At 43.9% G+C, this 14,455-nt stretch overlaps 1 protein-coding gene across 3 annotated transcripts; it reads left to right on the forward strand.

Moving 5' to 3' along the window:
- Positions 1-1,248: 1,248 nt before the first annotated feature.
- On the forward strand, positions 1,249-13,682 carry TMEM33 (transmembrane protein 33). Of its 3 annotated transcripts, XM_090035843.1 has the most exons (8): positions 1,270-1,340; positions 1,458-1,534; positions 3,117-3,211; positions 3,664-3,851; positions 6,571-6,638; positions 8,710-8,843; positions 10,186-10,269; positions 11,850-13,682. In XM_090035843.1, the coding sequence occupies exons 2-8, from the start codon at positions 1,478-1,480 to the stop codon at positions 11,977-11,979; spliced, it is 756 nt and encodes a 251-aa protein (XP_089891969.1). In that variant the 5' UTR covers positions 1,270-1,340; positions 1,458-1,477; the 3' UTR covers positions 11,980-13,682. The 3 variants fall into 3 exon arrangements, with proteins under 3 accessions (XP_089891968.1, XP_089891969.1, XP_089891970.1); XM_090035842.1 differs by having other exon boundaries at positions 1,249-1,534; XM_090035844.1 differs by lacking the exons at positions 1,270-1,340; positions 1,458-1,534 and adding an exon at positions 1,615-1,660.
- The last annotated feature ends 773 nt before the right edge of the window (positions 13,683-14,455 follow it).

Below are 14,455 nucleotides of genomic sequence, written 5' to 3' on the forward strand. Positions count from 1 at the left end.
AGAAGCAAGGCACTTCAGCTGGGAGAGATGTTAGACAAACTTTCAGGTACAGAGTATCCTTCTTCCTCAAAGGGTGCTCTGTATCTGAAGGCTTGTTTAACTGTACAGTTGGTCCCATAAAAGATACTATCACTACGTTGCTTCTTACTTACTCTCAGGGCCATCATGGCTATGACACTCCAAGGTCCAGCCCTGCTACAACGTGAGATCCCACAACTCGCCAGTTTAGAAGGCAGCTGCAGGAAGAGCTCAGCATGCTTGAAGGTCCCATGGTGTGGGATGGGCAGTATCTTGTATAAACATGATGTAAACTGAACCAATGTGAGTTCACAGGTCCCCTGTGCTGCCTGGTTCTTTACCCTGTGCCATTGTCAGGGGGTGTTGAGGGCAGTGGGCTTAAATGAGGGAACAGTGTGAAATCAGAAGCGATTGGGACGGAAGGAACTTCTTCTCTGGCCCTGTAAGCCGGCGGATTTCGGTGCCTGCCCTGCCCCGCTCCTTTCAGTCACCTCATCTATGTGGTGCAGAGGTTTATTTTTTTATTTTAAATTTTCTGTATTCCAAGACAAATTTGCCAAATCAAATTCCAAATCAGTGATTCAGTCCAGAACCACAAGTGGCCCTACTACCTGCAAACATCCTCCACCCCCATCTGGGGCTTCAGATGTTTCAAAATCCTTTGGTGGGCATCCTACGTGCAGGCCCTAGCCCAGAGGCTTGCTTGTCCTCAGCCATAAGACCACAGAAGCAGGAGCAAGCTAGGGAGGAGTTTCCCCTTTCCATACAGTAGGCATAAAGTCAAGACCTTCCCAGTCCAGCAGCTAAGTGGGAGGGTCACTATACATCACCTTGGCAGGTACTACCCCCGTGCCAGGAGAGCGGTCCTCCCCGGTGGTCACGGGGTTTCTCTAGCCAGGTAAGCATAGACTACGCTTGATCTGAGCTGATCGCATCGGACCTGGCCAGACCCCAGTGCCAACCGGGCGCTTGCTCTGTTTTATGGCCCCCTTCAGCTACAGCAGTGACGCAAAAGGCGGAAGTGTGACCATCGGTGTGATGTCACCGGGCAGGTGAAGTTATGACGTCAGGGACAAGGGCGTCCCCGGGGCAGGGTGCTCGGTGTGACTTGCCGCCGCAGGACTACACTTTGTTCTCCTGTGGCCGGGACGGGGCGGGGTGAGGCTGCGCCACGTTAAAGGGCGGGCTGGGCTGGACTGTGGCCTTCGCTACCCAGCGTGCCCCAGGCCTGGGCGGAAGTGACGCTCCGCATCCGGGCCGAGCCGGGCGCCGCGCGGTCACCTGCTCCTGCCGGTTGTGCCCGGGCCGTGTCTGCCTGCCTGGTACGGCCCCCGCCGAGCCCGGAGCAAGGGGATAAGCCGGGCCGAGGCGGGCAGGCAGCGCCCCCTGGCGGCGAGGGAGGCGCTGACGCCGCGGGCGCGGCCGCGTGTCTCCCACAGGTTCCTGGCTCGGCGCGGCCATGGCGGACGCGGCGCAGAACGGGCCAGTGCAGGGCGGCGCCGGCGGCGGAGCCGTGGTAAGGACCCCGCCCCCGAGGGTGGGGGGGGGGCAGCTTCCCCTCCCCTCCCCTCCGTGGGGCCTCGGGCCGGGGCCGCCCTGCACCTCGCACAGCTCCTGAGGAGCGGGGCAGGCCCCGGCGACGGTAGGTGTCATGAGCTGGCGAGAGAAGCCGTGTGCCCCGCGAAGTCTCGGGCACAGCGGGTCTCGGCCTCGCCCGCTGCTCCCGGGCACCCGCCACACGTGCCCGTTCTCACGTACAGCTTCTGCTTCAAAACCGGGCTCGGGCTCGGGCTCGGCCGTGGGGCTGGGCAGCGTGAGCAGGGGAGCAGCCAAGCCTGCCTGCATCTCCTCTACCTTAGACCCTGGTTGAGAATTGCTGCTGTACCCTGGTAGCAGCACCTCTCTTGCTAGAAAGGTACCACCTGCAAGGTACCACCTGTCTGCACTTGCTGGCCAGTGAGTCCTGACTGTTTTGGGATGTGCCCTTGTAGGAGGACTTTAAAATCTGAATTAATGCAGTACAATGGTATATCTTATGTTAGCAGTTTCAGTAGGCAAACACAGAAACAAACTGGTGGCATGAAGAGGCTTGTAACCTGATTTCTAAATCATTACCCCATGGTTCATCACTTCAGCTCAGTCCTGACAGCTTGACTCCTTTTTTTTTAAAAACGTCTTTAAAAACAAATCTTTGTGGAGAAGAATACTTCTGCAAACTTCATAGTAAGGGCTGGGCCTTCCCAGAATGGTCACCCAGACATGCCTGTGGCATGGAACAGGCTTTATTTTTTACCTGTTTACAGCCCCTGTTACACAAGGAGTGGAAAGGATTGTGCCTAAAACACAAACTGACCTCCTAGTTCCGTTCTTTTGAATAGCAGACTGTTGCTGCTGGTATAAGTTAAATCAACCCTAACTGGCTCCTAAAATGGAAAAGGGCAGTCTAATGCCTATAAGACCAGCCACATATTGCAGGACTGTATCAGCAAAGAACAGACCTCAATCCCACAGTCAAACCCTCTGGAACAGATCTTGCATCCATAGACTAGCTTGTGTTCTTTGGGGAGCAGGGTGGGGAAGAAAATCTAGTGTGAGACTCTCTAGCAGGGGACAAATGAAGTGGATGGGGCCTGCAACCCTTTGATGCAGTCAGATAATACTCTTTTTTTTGGTACAGTTACTAGAGGGTTCCAGAATATGACCTGCAAGCCCCTTCTTGATATGACCTGCCACCCAGGGTGGCCCCTTTTTGACATGGCAAAATTGTGCTCTTGAAAGGCCACGATCCTATGTAGGGATCCCAATGTATTTAGCCCTGATATACAAAAGGGGCCTCCAGACACGCACCGCTTCCTAAATATGGGTTTCTGTTCTAGTTAAACTGTATTGTTTGATGGACAGAGAGATCTCTCATATTTAATGCCATAGTGCTGAGGATAGGCTAAGGACTAGGATGCATCATGCTAGGAGTTTGTATAAACACAGAACAAAACAATGGTCCTTACTATATGTTTGTTGCAAATGAGGTGGGGAATATTTTGGGATTGTTATAGATATTTTCTGTTACTAACTACATATGTGTTTTATCTTTGATATAGCAATTTCTTATGACCAACAAGTTAGACACAGCAATGTGGATTTCCCGTTTGTTCACAGTTTACTGTTCAGCTTTATTTGTCTTGCCTCTCCTGGGGTATGTATTATATTTTTTAGTTATGCTAGGATGTTACAAAACCAATTGAACTTCCCTTTATTTGTGAAAATGAACTTTGTGTGACAGAAAGAGTGCAGGTTAAATAGTGGGTCTTGTATTTTCTTTTTGTTTAGAACATGTTACAAATGTAACATTTAAAAAAAAATTCATAACTGAGTGATAAACTCTAATTTAATCAACAAGAAAGCTTACTAAGCAGTTCCATGTATTATTATGAAATGCTGTGCTGTCATAGCTGCAGGTTTGACGGTCATGCACACCAGCAGTGCTATGTAAATACCAACATACTTTCATTTTTTAAAGTTAATTACTCCTAGGTGCTGGTGGAAATAGATTTGGGTATTGTGCAATTATGATGCAATTCTCATGGGAAGAAGACTTGGAGGCAGTGGCTTGGCGTGTATGGTAACATCTTCTTTGATAACTTGCAGGTTGCATGAAGCAGCTAGTTTTTATCAGCGTGCCTTGCTGGCAAACGCTCTTACCAGTGCTCTTCGCTTACACCAGAGGTTGCCACACTTTCAGCTCAGCAGGGCATTCCTGGCTCAGGCTTTATTAGAAGACAGCTGCCACTACCTATTATATTCTCTCATCTTTGTTAATTCTTACCCTGTTACGAGTATCCTTTATCAGAATGCCTTTTTGTATCTTATTAATCTTGTATGTTACTTTTAAATTACACAGTGTGCTATACACCTCTTGCTTTTGTGACCTTTGAGAAGCTGGTTTAAATCCAAAGTGTACTTGTTAGGCCTAGCATGTACGTTCAAATTAACATGGCTGACTTCCCTGCTGTGATACTTTTTAAAATTTGGGTGGACCACCTCTACAGTGTCAGTATATATCTGGTTTTGCTTTGTCGGTTGCTTTTTTTTTCCCTGCTAAAACTTTATTATAGCATCACTTGCATCCATGTAATGCATTATACAGATATTTGATGGTTGCAGCTTTGAGTTGCTACTAGTCTGGACTAGGTACTCTACACACCTGAAGTGGGACGCATATATATGGTGATCACATGTTTTGCTTTTGTTTGGACAGTCCTGTTTTAAACATGTGTCCTATTGGTTTGATTATAGTCAAATGAGCAATGTCCTTCAGCTCTGCTGCTGCTTTATGCAGCAATACTCACAAGTCCCAACTTGAAGGAGAATTCTATATGCAAGTACTATATGAAGTTGAAATAAAAGTTAGAATTTGCAAGATGGGTAAAGGGTGGGAGAAATGGGCTACAATTCCCAGATACAGATTGCCAGAGGAGTTTAGTCACTTGCATATCTTTAGGGATTTTGGCCTCAGTTCCTTTGTGCTTTGACTCTTCTTTGGACTCTCCAGGTATCTCTGAGAGTCGTAGTTGAATGTGTTATCTACAAGATCACCTATTATCAGAAGGAGTACATGAAACCTAGTCATAAAACAAAAAGCACTTGTTTCATCAAGGGTGGGAGTTCTCAGGAGTGAAGCCTACAAACAGGCTACAATGTGTTTATGGTGGCTGAGTACGTTTCACAGTCTTGAATTAGGAGTCTCCCTCTTTACCAGGCAGCTTTCAAAGTTCGCATGAAATTAGTGAATGACTTTAAGGTAGGGTTATCCAACTAGTGGCTTATGGGTTTCATGCAGCTTCCTCCCCCTGTCCCCTGAAGCATTTTAAAATGTGGCTCCTGACCTGGGTACCACTCTCTTTTTTTTTTTTTCCCCTTTGTGCTGTCTTGCTGTTGCTGCCAGAGCCCCTTGACTTCTTTCTTTCAGCTTTTGCTGCCTGTACCTGCTCTTGGGGATGGAGGCGGGGAGAGGGGTATACGGACACAGAATGGTGTGGTCCATGGTACTAAGGGAGCCTATGGCTGGAGGGCTTGGAGGGACCCGTGGACCCCATGCAGTGTGTCTGTGCACAGGGAGCCTGGGTGGCAGATCAGGGCTGTGGTGTTGTGGGGAGCCTGTGTGGCAGGCCATGTGATATCAAGGGCGGGGGTGCTTGTGGCATAGTGCACTGTGGACCCCTGTGGTGCAGTGGGTGAGGGCTTGCATATTTCGTGTCGGGGCCAATGTAAAGCAGAGTGAGAGGGCTGGAAGCTGTTGGGGTGTTTTTAACACATCACAATACATCAGCAGATGAAGGGGTGGCTTGTGTAGAGCTGTTTGTGGATCTTGTGATGTGTGGCTGGGGGCCTGTGGGTGCCAGTCACTCAGAAGTTGCACAGTCCGGACTTGGGCATCTTTTTCTGCTTGGTAAATCGTGCACTAGTAATGCAACCAGGCATGATGTGCTCTCTCTTATTATTTATTTATTTATTTTTGAATGATCTGGGTTATGGCTGATCACAAGTAGTGGCCAGCAGATTAAAGAAATGGATTATGTAATACTGTTGCATCAAAACCATGAAGAAAATGTTACTAAAGTAGACGTGCACCAGTATACTGGATTGGCACAGATATAAAGAAAACTGATTGTATTGGAAATTGACCTGATGTGGCTGCTAATTTGGCTGATAAATGCCCATGTGTGTATGCAGCAGTAGTATAGCATGTAGATAGTAAGGAGCAGTCTGGCAGCTTGGAGAGCTACATACAGCTGGTAAGTCTGGTGTGGTGGAAAAGGGCATGGGGGACAGATCAAGGACCTCATGGTAAAGGAAGAGTGGGGTTGGGGCAAGTGCTGCCCAGCTGGGGTGGGGCAGGCATGGGAAGGAGCCATGCCTCATCCATGGCTCTTGCCACTGCATGCTGCTTGTCCAGGAGCTACTGGTCTGGTGGCTCCTGCCACTCATCCAGGAGGCTGTGTGGGGCTCTTCCTGGCCTGCCCCATGCAGATTCAGGGCACACACCCTCTCAGAGCAGTGGCGGGAGCTGCCAGACTAGCAGCTCCCGGATGAGCAGTGCGCAGTGGCTGGAGTCGCTTCCCCCCAGCCAAGCTGCAGCTCCATCCTGTGCCACCGCCCCCCCCCCCCCCCCCCCCCCCCCCCCCCCCCCCCCCCCCCCGGCTGGGCAGTGCTTGCCCCAGCCCCACTGCTCCTTCACTGTGGGGGGGCATTGATATTGCCCCCCATATACTCCTTCCACCACACCAGACTTACCAGCTGCACACGGCTCTGCAAGCTGCCAGGCTGGTGCTGGAAATCAGATTGGTATTGACCAATATCCCTTCTTAAAATTGGGTAACTGTATTGCATCAAAAAAATCTCTATTTGGTGCACCCTTACTGTAAAGAGAATTGCTGTATCTGTGTGATTCCCATTTTTGAAAATGTGCTATGATTGTTGTTGATATGAAATTCAGTTTAAATGTATTGAAACATCTATTTTTTAGCTTTTAGTTTTCCTTATCACTTACATCAGTGAGTATTTTCCCAGTTTTGCTGTTTTCTTTGCTTCATGCTGCCACTTATACAAAGAAAGTTCTTGATGTAAGTATGGTCTGATATGCTGCTATATACATTTGTTATGAGCGCTTTGTCTGAGTGGGGCGGGGGTATAGACTGTTAAAGGTTGTGATGGGTTCTCCCTTTGGCTGGACTTCATATTTTTAAAAGAAAAAAGGTGGAGACTGTTGCAGGGTAGGGCTGTACTATGGAAAAACCTTATTTTAATATTTTTTGGTGGGGGTAGTGGGGTTTTTTGCATGGTATACATGGATGGTAGGGATGTCAATATTATTAAAAAATAGCTGTTTAAACTCTAATTATATCGGTTAACCATTTAACCAATAACACATACTGATGGAGTAGCCAGCACCCACTCTGCTTGCTACAGGGCAAGATGTGCGTAGGTGGCAAGCAGCATTCCTGCTGCCAGCTACTGCATTGCACCCTATGTCCTTCCTCCTCCTCCTCCTCCTCCTAGGGAGAAGTCTGGTTTACTCAGCTGGGTTTGGCTCCAGCACTTGGGTTTATGTGGTATGAACTGCTGGTGAAAGGGACAGGAGGCACAGAAAGACAGGCTGGGCTGCCTCAAGGAAGGGTAGTCTTGAAAAGTAGTACTAGTAAACTGCTTGATTTTTTTTTTTTTCCATGTAGAAAAGGAACCCCATCCACCATGTAGTACATTTTGAATATTAGCTGTAATGCTTTAATAGTAATAAATATTATAGCCTAACTGTTTCTACTTTCATATCCCTAATGGATGTTCTCACCTTTCCTCAGACAGATGTGCTTGTGGACCAGCTGTTACTTGCACTGTGTTGTCTCTTTTAGTCAAGTATTTTGTGACGATTCAATGTTAGAACTTCAGGGTTAATATATTTTACTACTATGTTCTCTTCAGTCTATTCCTCTTGGGGAAACAGGTGATTTCTGTATTTGGCTACAGTGCAGACATACCTGTGAGAACTTTGCAGCGCTGTGGAATGTGGTGTGCTGCATCTGGATCTGTTCCAGCCTGCACTTGGGCTGCTGTTCTGTTTCAGTACATGAAATGGGGATGTGAAAGGCTAAACAATTGTTCAACTGATAAATGTAATGATAACCAGTTACCTTGCTGGCTTAGTGGTTATTGTTTAGCGCAGAGTGGGATGCAGTCTGGCAGGGAAGAGAAGCCACTGGGTGCCTCAGCAAGAACTGGAAGGCAGGAGGGAAAAGGGGGAGAGGGACTAGTACCCATAGTCTATGAGGTTAAAAAGGAAAACAGCAGGCAGCCTAAGGACTCGTCAATTAAGCAACTGGGTGCTGGTTCACAGGTGCTCCTTGTCTCCCAAGGCTCTGTTCTCTGGCTTAGCCTGCCACCATCTCACCCCTCCTTCCCCCCAATCCAAGGGGCCTAGGAGGGGCTCTCAGCAGCAGCTGTCAGAGCTGTTGTGTTACTGGTTACCCATTTAAACAGTATAATTAGAGGAGGTTAAACAGATATTTTAAAATGATATTTATGTTGTGAGAAACTGTGCGTTGGGTTTTTGTTTTTTTTTTTAACCTTCCTGCTTCATTTTAAGATTAAGTGGCTGTCTTTCAGCCCTATGCTCCTTGCTTTCTTGTGTCTTATAGTAAGAGAAGATGCTTAAACACGTCTTAAATATCATTCCAGTCTTCAATGGAGACATACATTAATGATGCACTTGTTTTGTTTTCATCTTGATGGATGGAACAAGGTGGTCTGTTCCTCTTTGAGGCAGCTAGAGCTGAAATGAAAATGTCTCTTCCCCAAAACCTCATGCCTTCCCCTCTATCATCTAGAATAACAATAGAAGTATATTTTATTTGCCTGTCTTGAAAGATTATTAACATTTATTTTCTTCACAAATTATGAAAATGTATATGTTTTAAAAAAGCAACCTCCCCCCACTGTAGATGGGAAGGAGGGTGGGGGGACCCTATATTTGAAGTACTCTATGGAGAAATAATTTGTGTGGTCACTTTTTTTAAATAAAATAGCTACCTTTTATTTGAATTACTTCAGGCTGAGAGAAACACTGGAATATAACTAGAGTTGGAGAACCAGAGCTTATTTTACCTCTTTTCTAACTATATATATTTCCTTTTCTTTAAGGCGAGAGGTTCAAATAGCTTCCCTTTTCTGAGAAATCTCTTAGACAAGCTAAATGCTAATCAGCAGAATATTCTAAAATTTATTGCTTGCAATGAAATTTTCCTGATGCCGGCCACAGTTTTTATGCTTTTCAGGTAAGATTGTGTTAATCATCCCCCCCACCGACATTTACTTCTGCGCTCCCAAGTTCTTCCTCAGCTCCAGTCTTTGACTTCTGCATGGGTACATGGGTACAGGGGTCTTGGCTTATGTGGTACCAGTTGCTGGATCAGGGCCTAAGGTGGTTTATAGAGACCAAATTCAGTATTCTGCATGTGTGGTTGCCCCCCTCCATGACTTAGTTTGTTCCATGACATCAAATTGTTCATGCCATCTTACCAGTAGAATTGGAAACAGACTTGGCCTTTGTCTTTTTATTGAACGAATAGGCCTATGAATTTTGTCTAGTCCATGGTATGACCTAGGAGTAGCAAAATATTAGCTTAAGAGCATAAACTTGACACAATGAAGCTTAAAGCCTCTCTTGATAAAGTTACCTCTGTATTAGGAATCTGCTGTGCTAGGAACCATGCTAGCAGAAAAGTGTGACTTGCTGAAGAGTTATGACCTAAGGTCCTGACCCTTCAATGAACTACAGAGTCCCCTTAACTTCTGGTTAGGAGATTCAAGCCTACCTGTTAAGATTGTAAGCAGAGATCCATGCAGGTACAGACTTCTAATCACATGTACCCTTCAGGCAAAATCAAACCTACAAGAGCAAATTGGATGCTTATCTTGCTGGAATCCTATGACCCCAGCTGATTTCCTGCCCTTTGGGTGGGGGGCTGGACTCAGTGATCTTCTGAGGTCCCTTCCAGCCCTAATGTCTATGAAATCTTTTACTGTGTAGGGTTTTAACACAATGGGATCCTTATCCTGAATGTGGCCTCTACTATTTTTGCATTATAGTAGCACCTGATTGGCTTTGTTTTGAATTTTTAGAAAAGGAACCTGATCCTTCTTGTGTAGCATATGTAAGACAAAACTGGCCTGAGTAAATGAAGATCTGTCTGTCCTGCATTGTTTGAGGGTTTTTGAAGCATTGTATGATCTCTTGGAGTTATGTTTTGTTGTTTGTTTTCTTATACAACTTCTCTGCAAGGGATGGTAATCTCCTGAGGTTTATGGGTACTGGAGACTACTTGGATCTCCTCTGAGTCAAATTCATAGCACAACATAAATTGAATGTTTGGGAAGGGAATGAGGCTTGCACCAAAGCTAGCTGGAACATGACCTATAGCTACTAACTTTAAAGCAGTGGGGGCCAGCCTCTTTGGCAGGTGTGCCATAAACTAGGCCTGCACCCTCCTGAATTCTCTGTATCATTGTGTCCACTTGCTGCTCATGTTTTCAAAAGATGAAGCTTCTGCTTTTTTTTTTTTCTAATAGGAAATGTAAATTGACAATAATTTGAGAACACTTATTTTCTCCTTGCAGTGGCCAGGGAAGCCTGCTTCAGCCCTTCATTTACTATCGATTTCTTACACTGCGTTATTCCTCCCGTAGAAATCCATATTGTCGGTAAGCATTGTTGGGTGTGTTGTTTTGTTTTTTTTTAAGATGGTTAATGCATAGGTACTACCTACTGTGTTATGCTGTTGCATACAAGTGATGCACACATAATTGATTCTTAATCTGAGACCAAGATTAACTGTAGTTATATATGGAGGTTAACACTAATATGAATTAGGTTCAAATTGCATCTTAATTGACTCTTCCAGCCTGTACCTGAAGTGGTATCTTGCTTTCCACCCTACTACTTTTGTATTTATATCACCAAGTACCTTGTGGAACAAGACACTTTGTGTTTTAAACTTCATTTTACAAAATGTTGCTCCCTCATTCTAGACCCTTGCCATTCCTAGGCTGCTGTGCAGGCTAATATGCCCGCTCTGCCTTTTAAATTGAGTAAGGGCTGGTGCAAATTCCTTACTGGTAATTCTTGGTTTGATTTAAGCCTGGTTTTACAGCAAATGTAAGCCAGCTCCTTGGTAAAGTAAACAAAGATGATTATAGGCAAAGATTCATCAAATTAAGAAAGACCAGGTGACTGTTTGCATTGGCTTAACCAAACTGATCTTTAAAAAAAACTAAACCTGTGCAGCTTTTGTGAAAATTTAATTTCTAGGTCAGTCGCTCTCCAACTCCATTCTGAAAACAGTTGCATGAAGAAAAACTTCAGGAAGCAACTCTTTTCAATCTGCTTGTTTCTTGTTTCTGAATGGTTTTTAGTTGATAACCCAGATAAGTTTGGCTGCCTGTCATCTACAAGCCAATTTTGAGTTGCATCCCCAGAGTAGTGATCTGCAAGAAGTCAGTTGCTTTATTACTGTTGATTATCTTTTATTTAAAGAGAAAAGATTTCAGTTCTTGACATCTCAAAGTACTTGAGCTGTTCAGTATGATGCATTTTGTTTGTTAGCCGCTTTTAGCTGTGCAAGCATTAATGCATTTTTTCTTATTATTTTCCTTTTCTGGGGATAGATTATAGAACATAAGCTTCTTGTTATTTCTCAAAGCTTGGTGGCCTCTTTGCCCCTTCTTCTGCAGCCTTCTGTCCTTCCCTCTTCTCCTCCTTTCTCTCTCTTACCCCCCACCCCCCCAAAAAAATAGAAAAGAAAAACAGGAACACTGCTATAAGACTTTGTCTGAAGGTAGAATATGTACCTATTTAGGCTACCCTTTCATCCCACTGATGGTGTAGTAGCTTACAAAAGAGACTTAAAACTCTGAAGAACTTCAGGTTACAAATTCCAGTTTTTGTCTAATCCAGCTCTAAATTTGATCATTTGTCTATACTTCAACTATAGAGTGAATTAACAGGTGGTAAAGAGACACTGTTTTAACACTCATCAGCACTGGGTTCTGGGGGCAGGCTGTTACCATGCATCATCTGTTTTATAAGTCCATGTCCCTGGTTAACTGCTTAATTTCATGGTTTGTCCATAAACTAGGCTGTTTTAAGATACTTTTCATATAAACCAAACAATAGCTGTGTTCTGTGCATCTGCTGAATAGAAAGATTGTTTGTAGATTTAATTACTGCTCATTTAATACAGTTGTGAAATAAGTTATTCTGAAATAAATCTTGTTGTTTCTAGGACTCTGTTCACAGAGCTGAGAATCGTTGTTGAACATCTAATAATGAAACCTTCATGCCCTGTTTTTATAAGAAGACTCTGCCTCAGCAGCATTGCCTTTATAAGCAGACTGGCACCAGCAGTTGCATAGTTAACTTCCAGAAGAATGTGTGTGTATTGTGAACACTTTGAGCAGTTGGCACTTCTGGTTATAAATTCCAGATTTTACACTGATCCTATTCCACGTTGTATAAAAAATGTGCATAAGCTTCCCTCTGCTCCAATTTATTGTCTTACAAGCAACTCTTAAATTTCTAAAAATTATGCTATATTGCTAACTGGTGAAAATGTATGCATCTTGGCTAAAATATTTTTAAGGTGAAATAGCCCAGTCACACGATGTCTTTCAAAATTGACTAACAGTTGTGTTTTTATTTCAACTTTATCTGCTGGAAGGAAATAGTTTTTCAGTATCTGAGTCAGATCCATAGCTACTGTAAGTTGATCCAAAAAGTAGCTTAGTTTTCAGTGAATAGCAATTCACAACATACTTGTGCAGTACACTGTGAACAGTATTCTTTCATTCCCAGCACACCTTAACTTGCTCACTATAAATCAAACATGGCTGGCTTGAAAATGTGAGGGCAGGGTTAGAAATCCAGCTGTGATGTTGCAGTCTTTGGGGAAGAGCCTGTTCTTTTTTTATAAAAGTGAACACATGGTAGTGATTAACTGATATAATTTTTTTCATAGCTTGTAGCTGGGAGAGCTCTTAAAGTTCTGTTCACGCTGTCTCTTTACAAGATATGGCTTTGCCACCATAATAAGGTTGGTAATCCAACAGGTTTTTATTTTAAAATAAAAATGCAGTGCTTTTAAAGTCCTATCAATCTCTAAAGTAAAAATCATGCACTGATTTTACTACTCTTCCAGAACCTCTACAAGTATATCTACACAAGAACCTGAAAGTAGGATTAGTTACCTTAACTACTTTCCCCCTCCCCTCCCTGCCAAGAAAACTAATTTGCAACTAGCACTACATGCAGCTGCTTTTTCTTCTTCCTCTTCTAGTTCCTGAGACTTTTTGAAATGGAGAGTTCACACAAATCATTGCACCTGTTTGAATACTTATTAAGATAAACTGCTGTAGAGCAAATTTAGTATAAATCCACATGACTTTGCTGATTGGGAGGCAGAATACTCGGTGACTAGAGACCTATATTAACATTGGGTGTGGATTATGCATGTACCTAGCATATTTTGCTATCTAATGGTAGCTCATGGAAAAAGAATACTGTCTGAACTGAGCTCGTTTCCTGAAAGGGGAATTGGGCACAGTATGTAACTTTAGTTGTAAGGAAGTTAGATGGTACTCTTTTGGGGCTTCTCTAAACTCCCTTACTGTCCTTTTACCACTATTTTATGGTCAGTTCAGACCTCCTATTTAAATCTTTTGGAACACCTGTTGTTCTTAAGGCAGAACACTTTCCTGTAACTAGATAGTGTCCTTCCATGTGATGTGGATGTAATTTAGCCTTCACTGTTGCATTCATTTAGCCTCTTTGTCAAGCTATGCATCTGTACATTTTTGTTTTGTTTTGTTTTTTGTGCTCAATTTTTAGGTACTGACAAAGGAGATGCTTAGTAGGGTGATTCTATTGGATATTTTCATCCTAATGTTCTTAAAAATAATTGGCTATTATGGAAACTTTGCACACTGCTAAAGTAACTGCATGCAGTACTATTGTACAGCTGCTGATGTTTGCAATTAACCTCACAATCTGTATATCTTGTAATTTGAGGGTTTTATAAACTACAATTTCTACGGCAATAAAAACAAATGTCAAAAAAGTAGCTTGCTGATGCTGTATGTAGCTTTCAAGATCATAGTCTCTCTAATAACTGGAATTTTCTATAACTTGACCTAAAGCTGAGTAGAGAGAGCAGTCTTGTGTGTGCATATTTCTTCCTGTCCCTACTGGCACATGCAAATTAATCCAAATGGAACACAAACAAAGCTCTTGAGACATCACACATACACCACTTTAGAACGCCCATATTTATAACCTTCTTAAGTACTTTTCTGCCCTGGTATTGAGGGGGTATGTCAGCCATATTAGTTTGAAGGTAGGCAGAAGGCAGGGCAGGGTAGCACCTTTATAGACAAACTGCTTCAGAGAGGCATGAGCTGTCATTGGCCATCTGCAAGTCCATTCATAGCATCTGATTAAGTAGGGAGCAGGGTACTAAACAGAAAAGAGTAAAGCCATTTTACCTACAAAAGATAGGTAAGGGGGGAGGAAACGAAGGCACTGCTGAGAGAGCCAAAGGTGACTTCAAAGCACCCAAGGGGATAAATGAAACGAGATGGGAAGGGGGGGAGGGTTATAAAAACTGGCCCTGGTTATGGGGGTAAGAATCCATAATCTCTGTTAAGAGACCATGCTTAACACAAACCTGTCTACAGGTGATTGTTAAAAAGTTTTGAGAACGGCTCTTCTCAGGTCATTAATACAACATCCAGGGATGTTAAAGTTTCTGCTATAGGCATTTGTGTCTGTCTGGAGTTGATGTCAATGCTGTATCCATTTATCCCTTCAGGTAGGGATTGCTGTGTCTATCCAGCA

Source organism: Crocodylus siamensis, chromosome 2 (genome assembly GCF_052110815.1).
Source record: "Crocodylus siamensis isolate JL-2025a chromosome 2, ASM5211081v1, whole genome shotgun sequence".
Lineage (NCBI taxonomy): Eukaryota > Metazoa > Chordata > Crocodylia > Crocodylidae > Crocodylus > Crocodylus siamensis.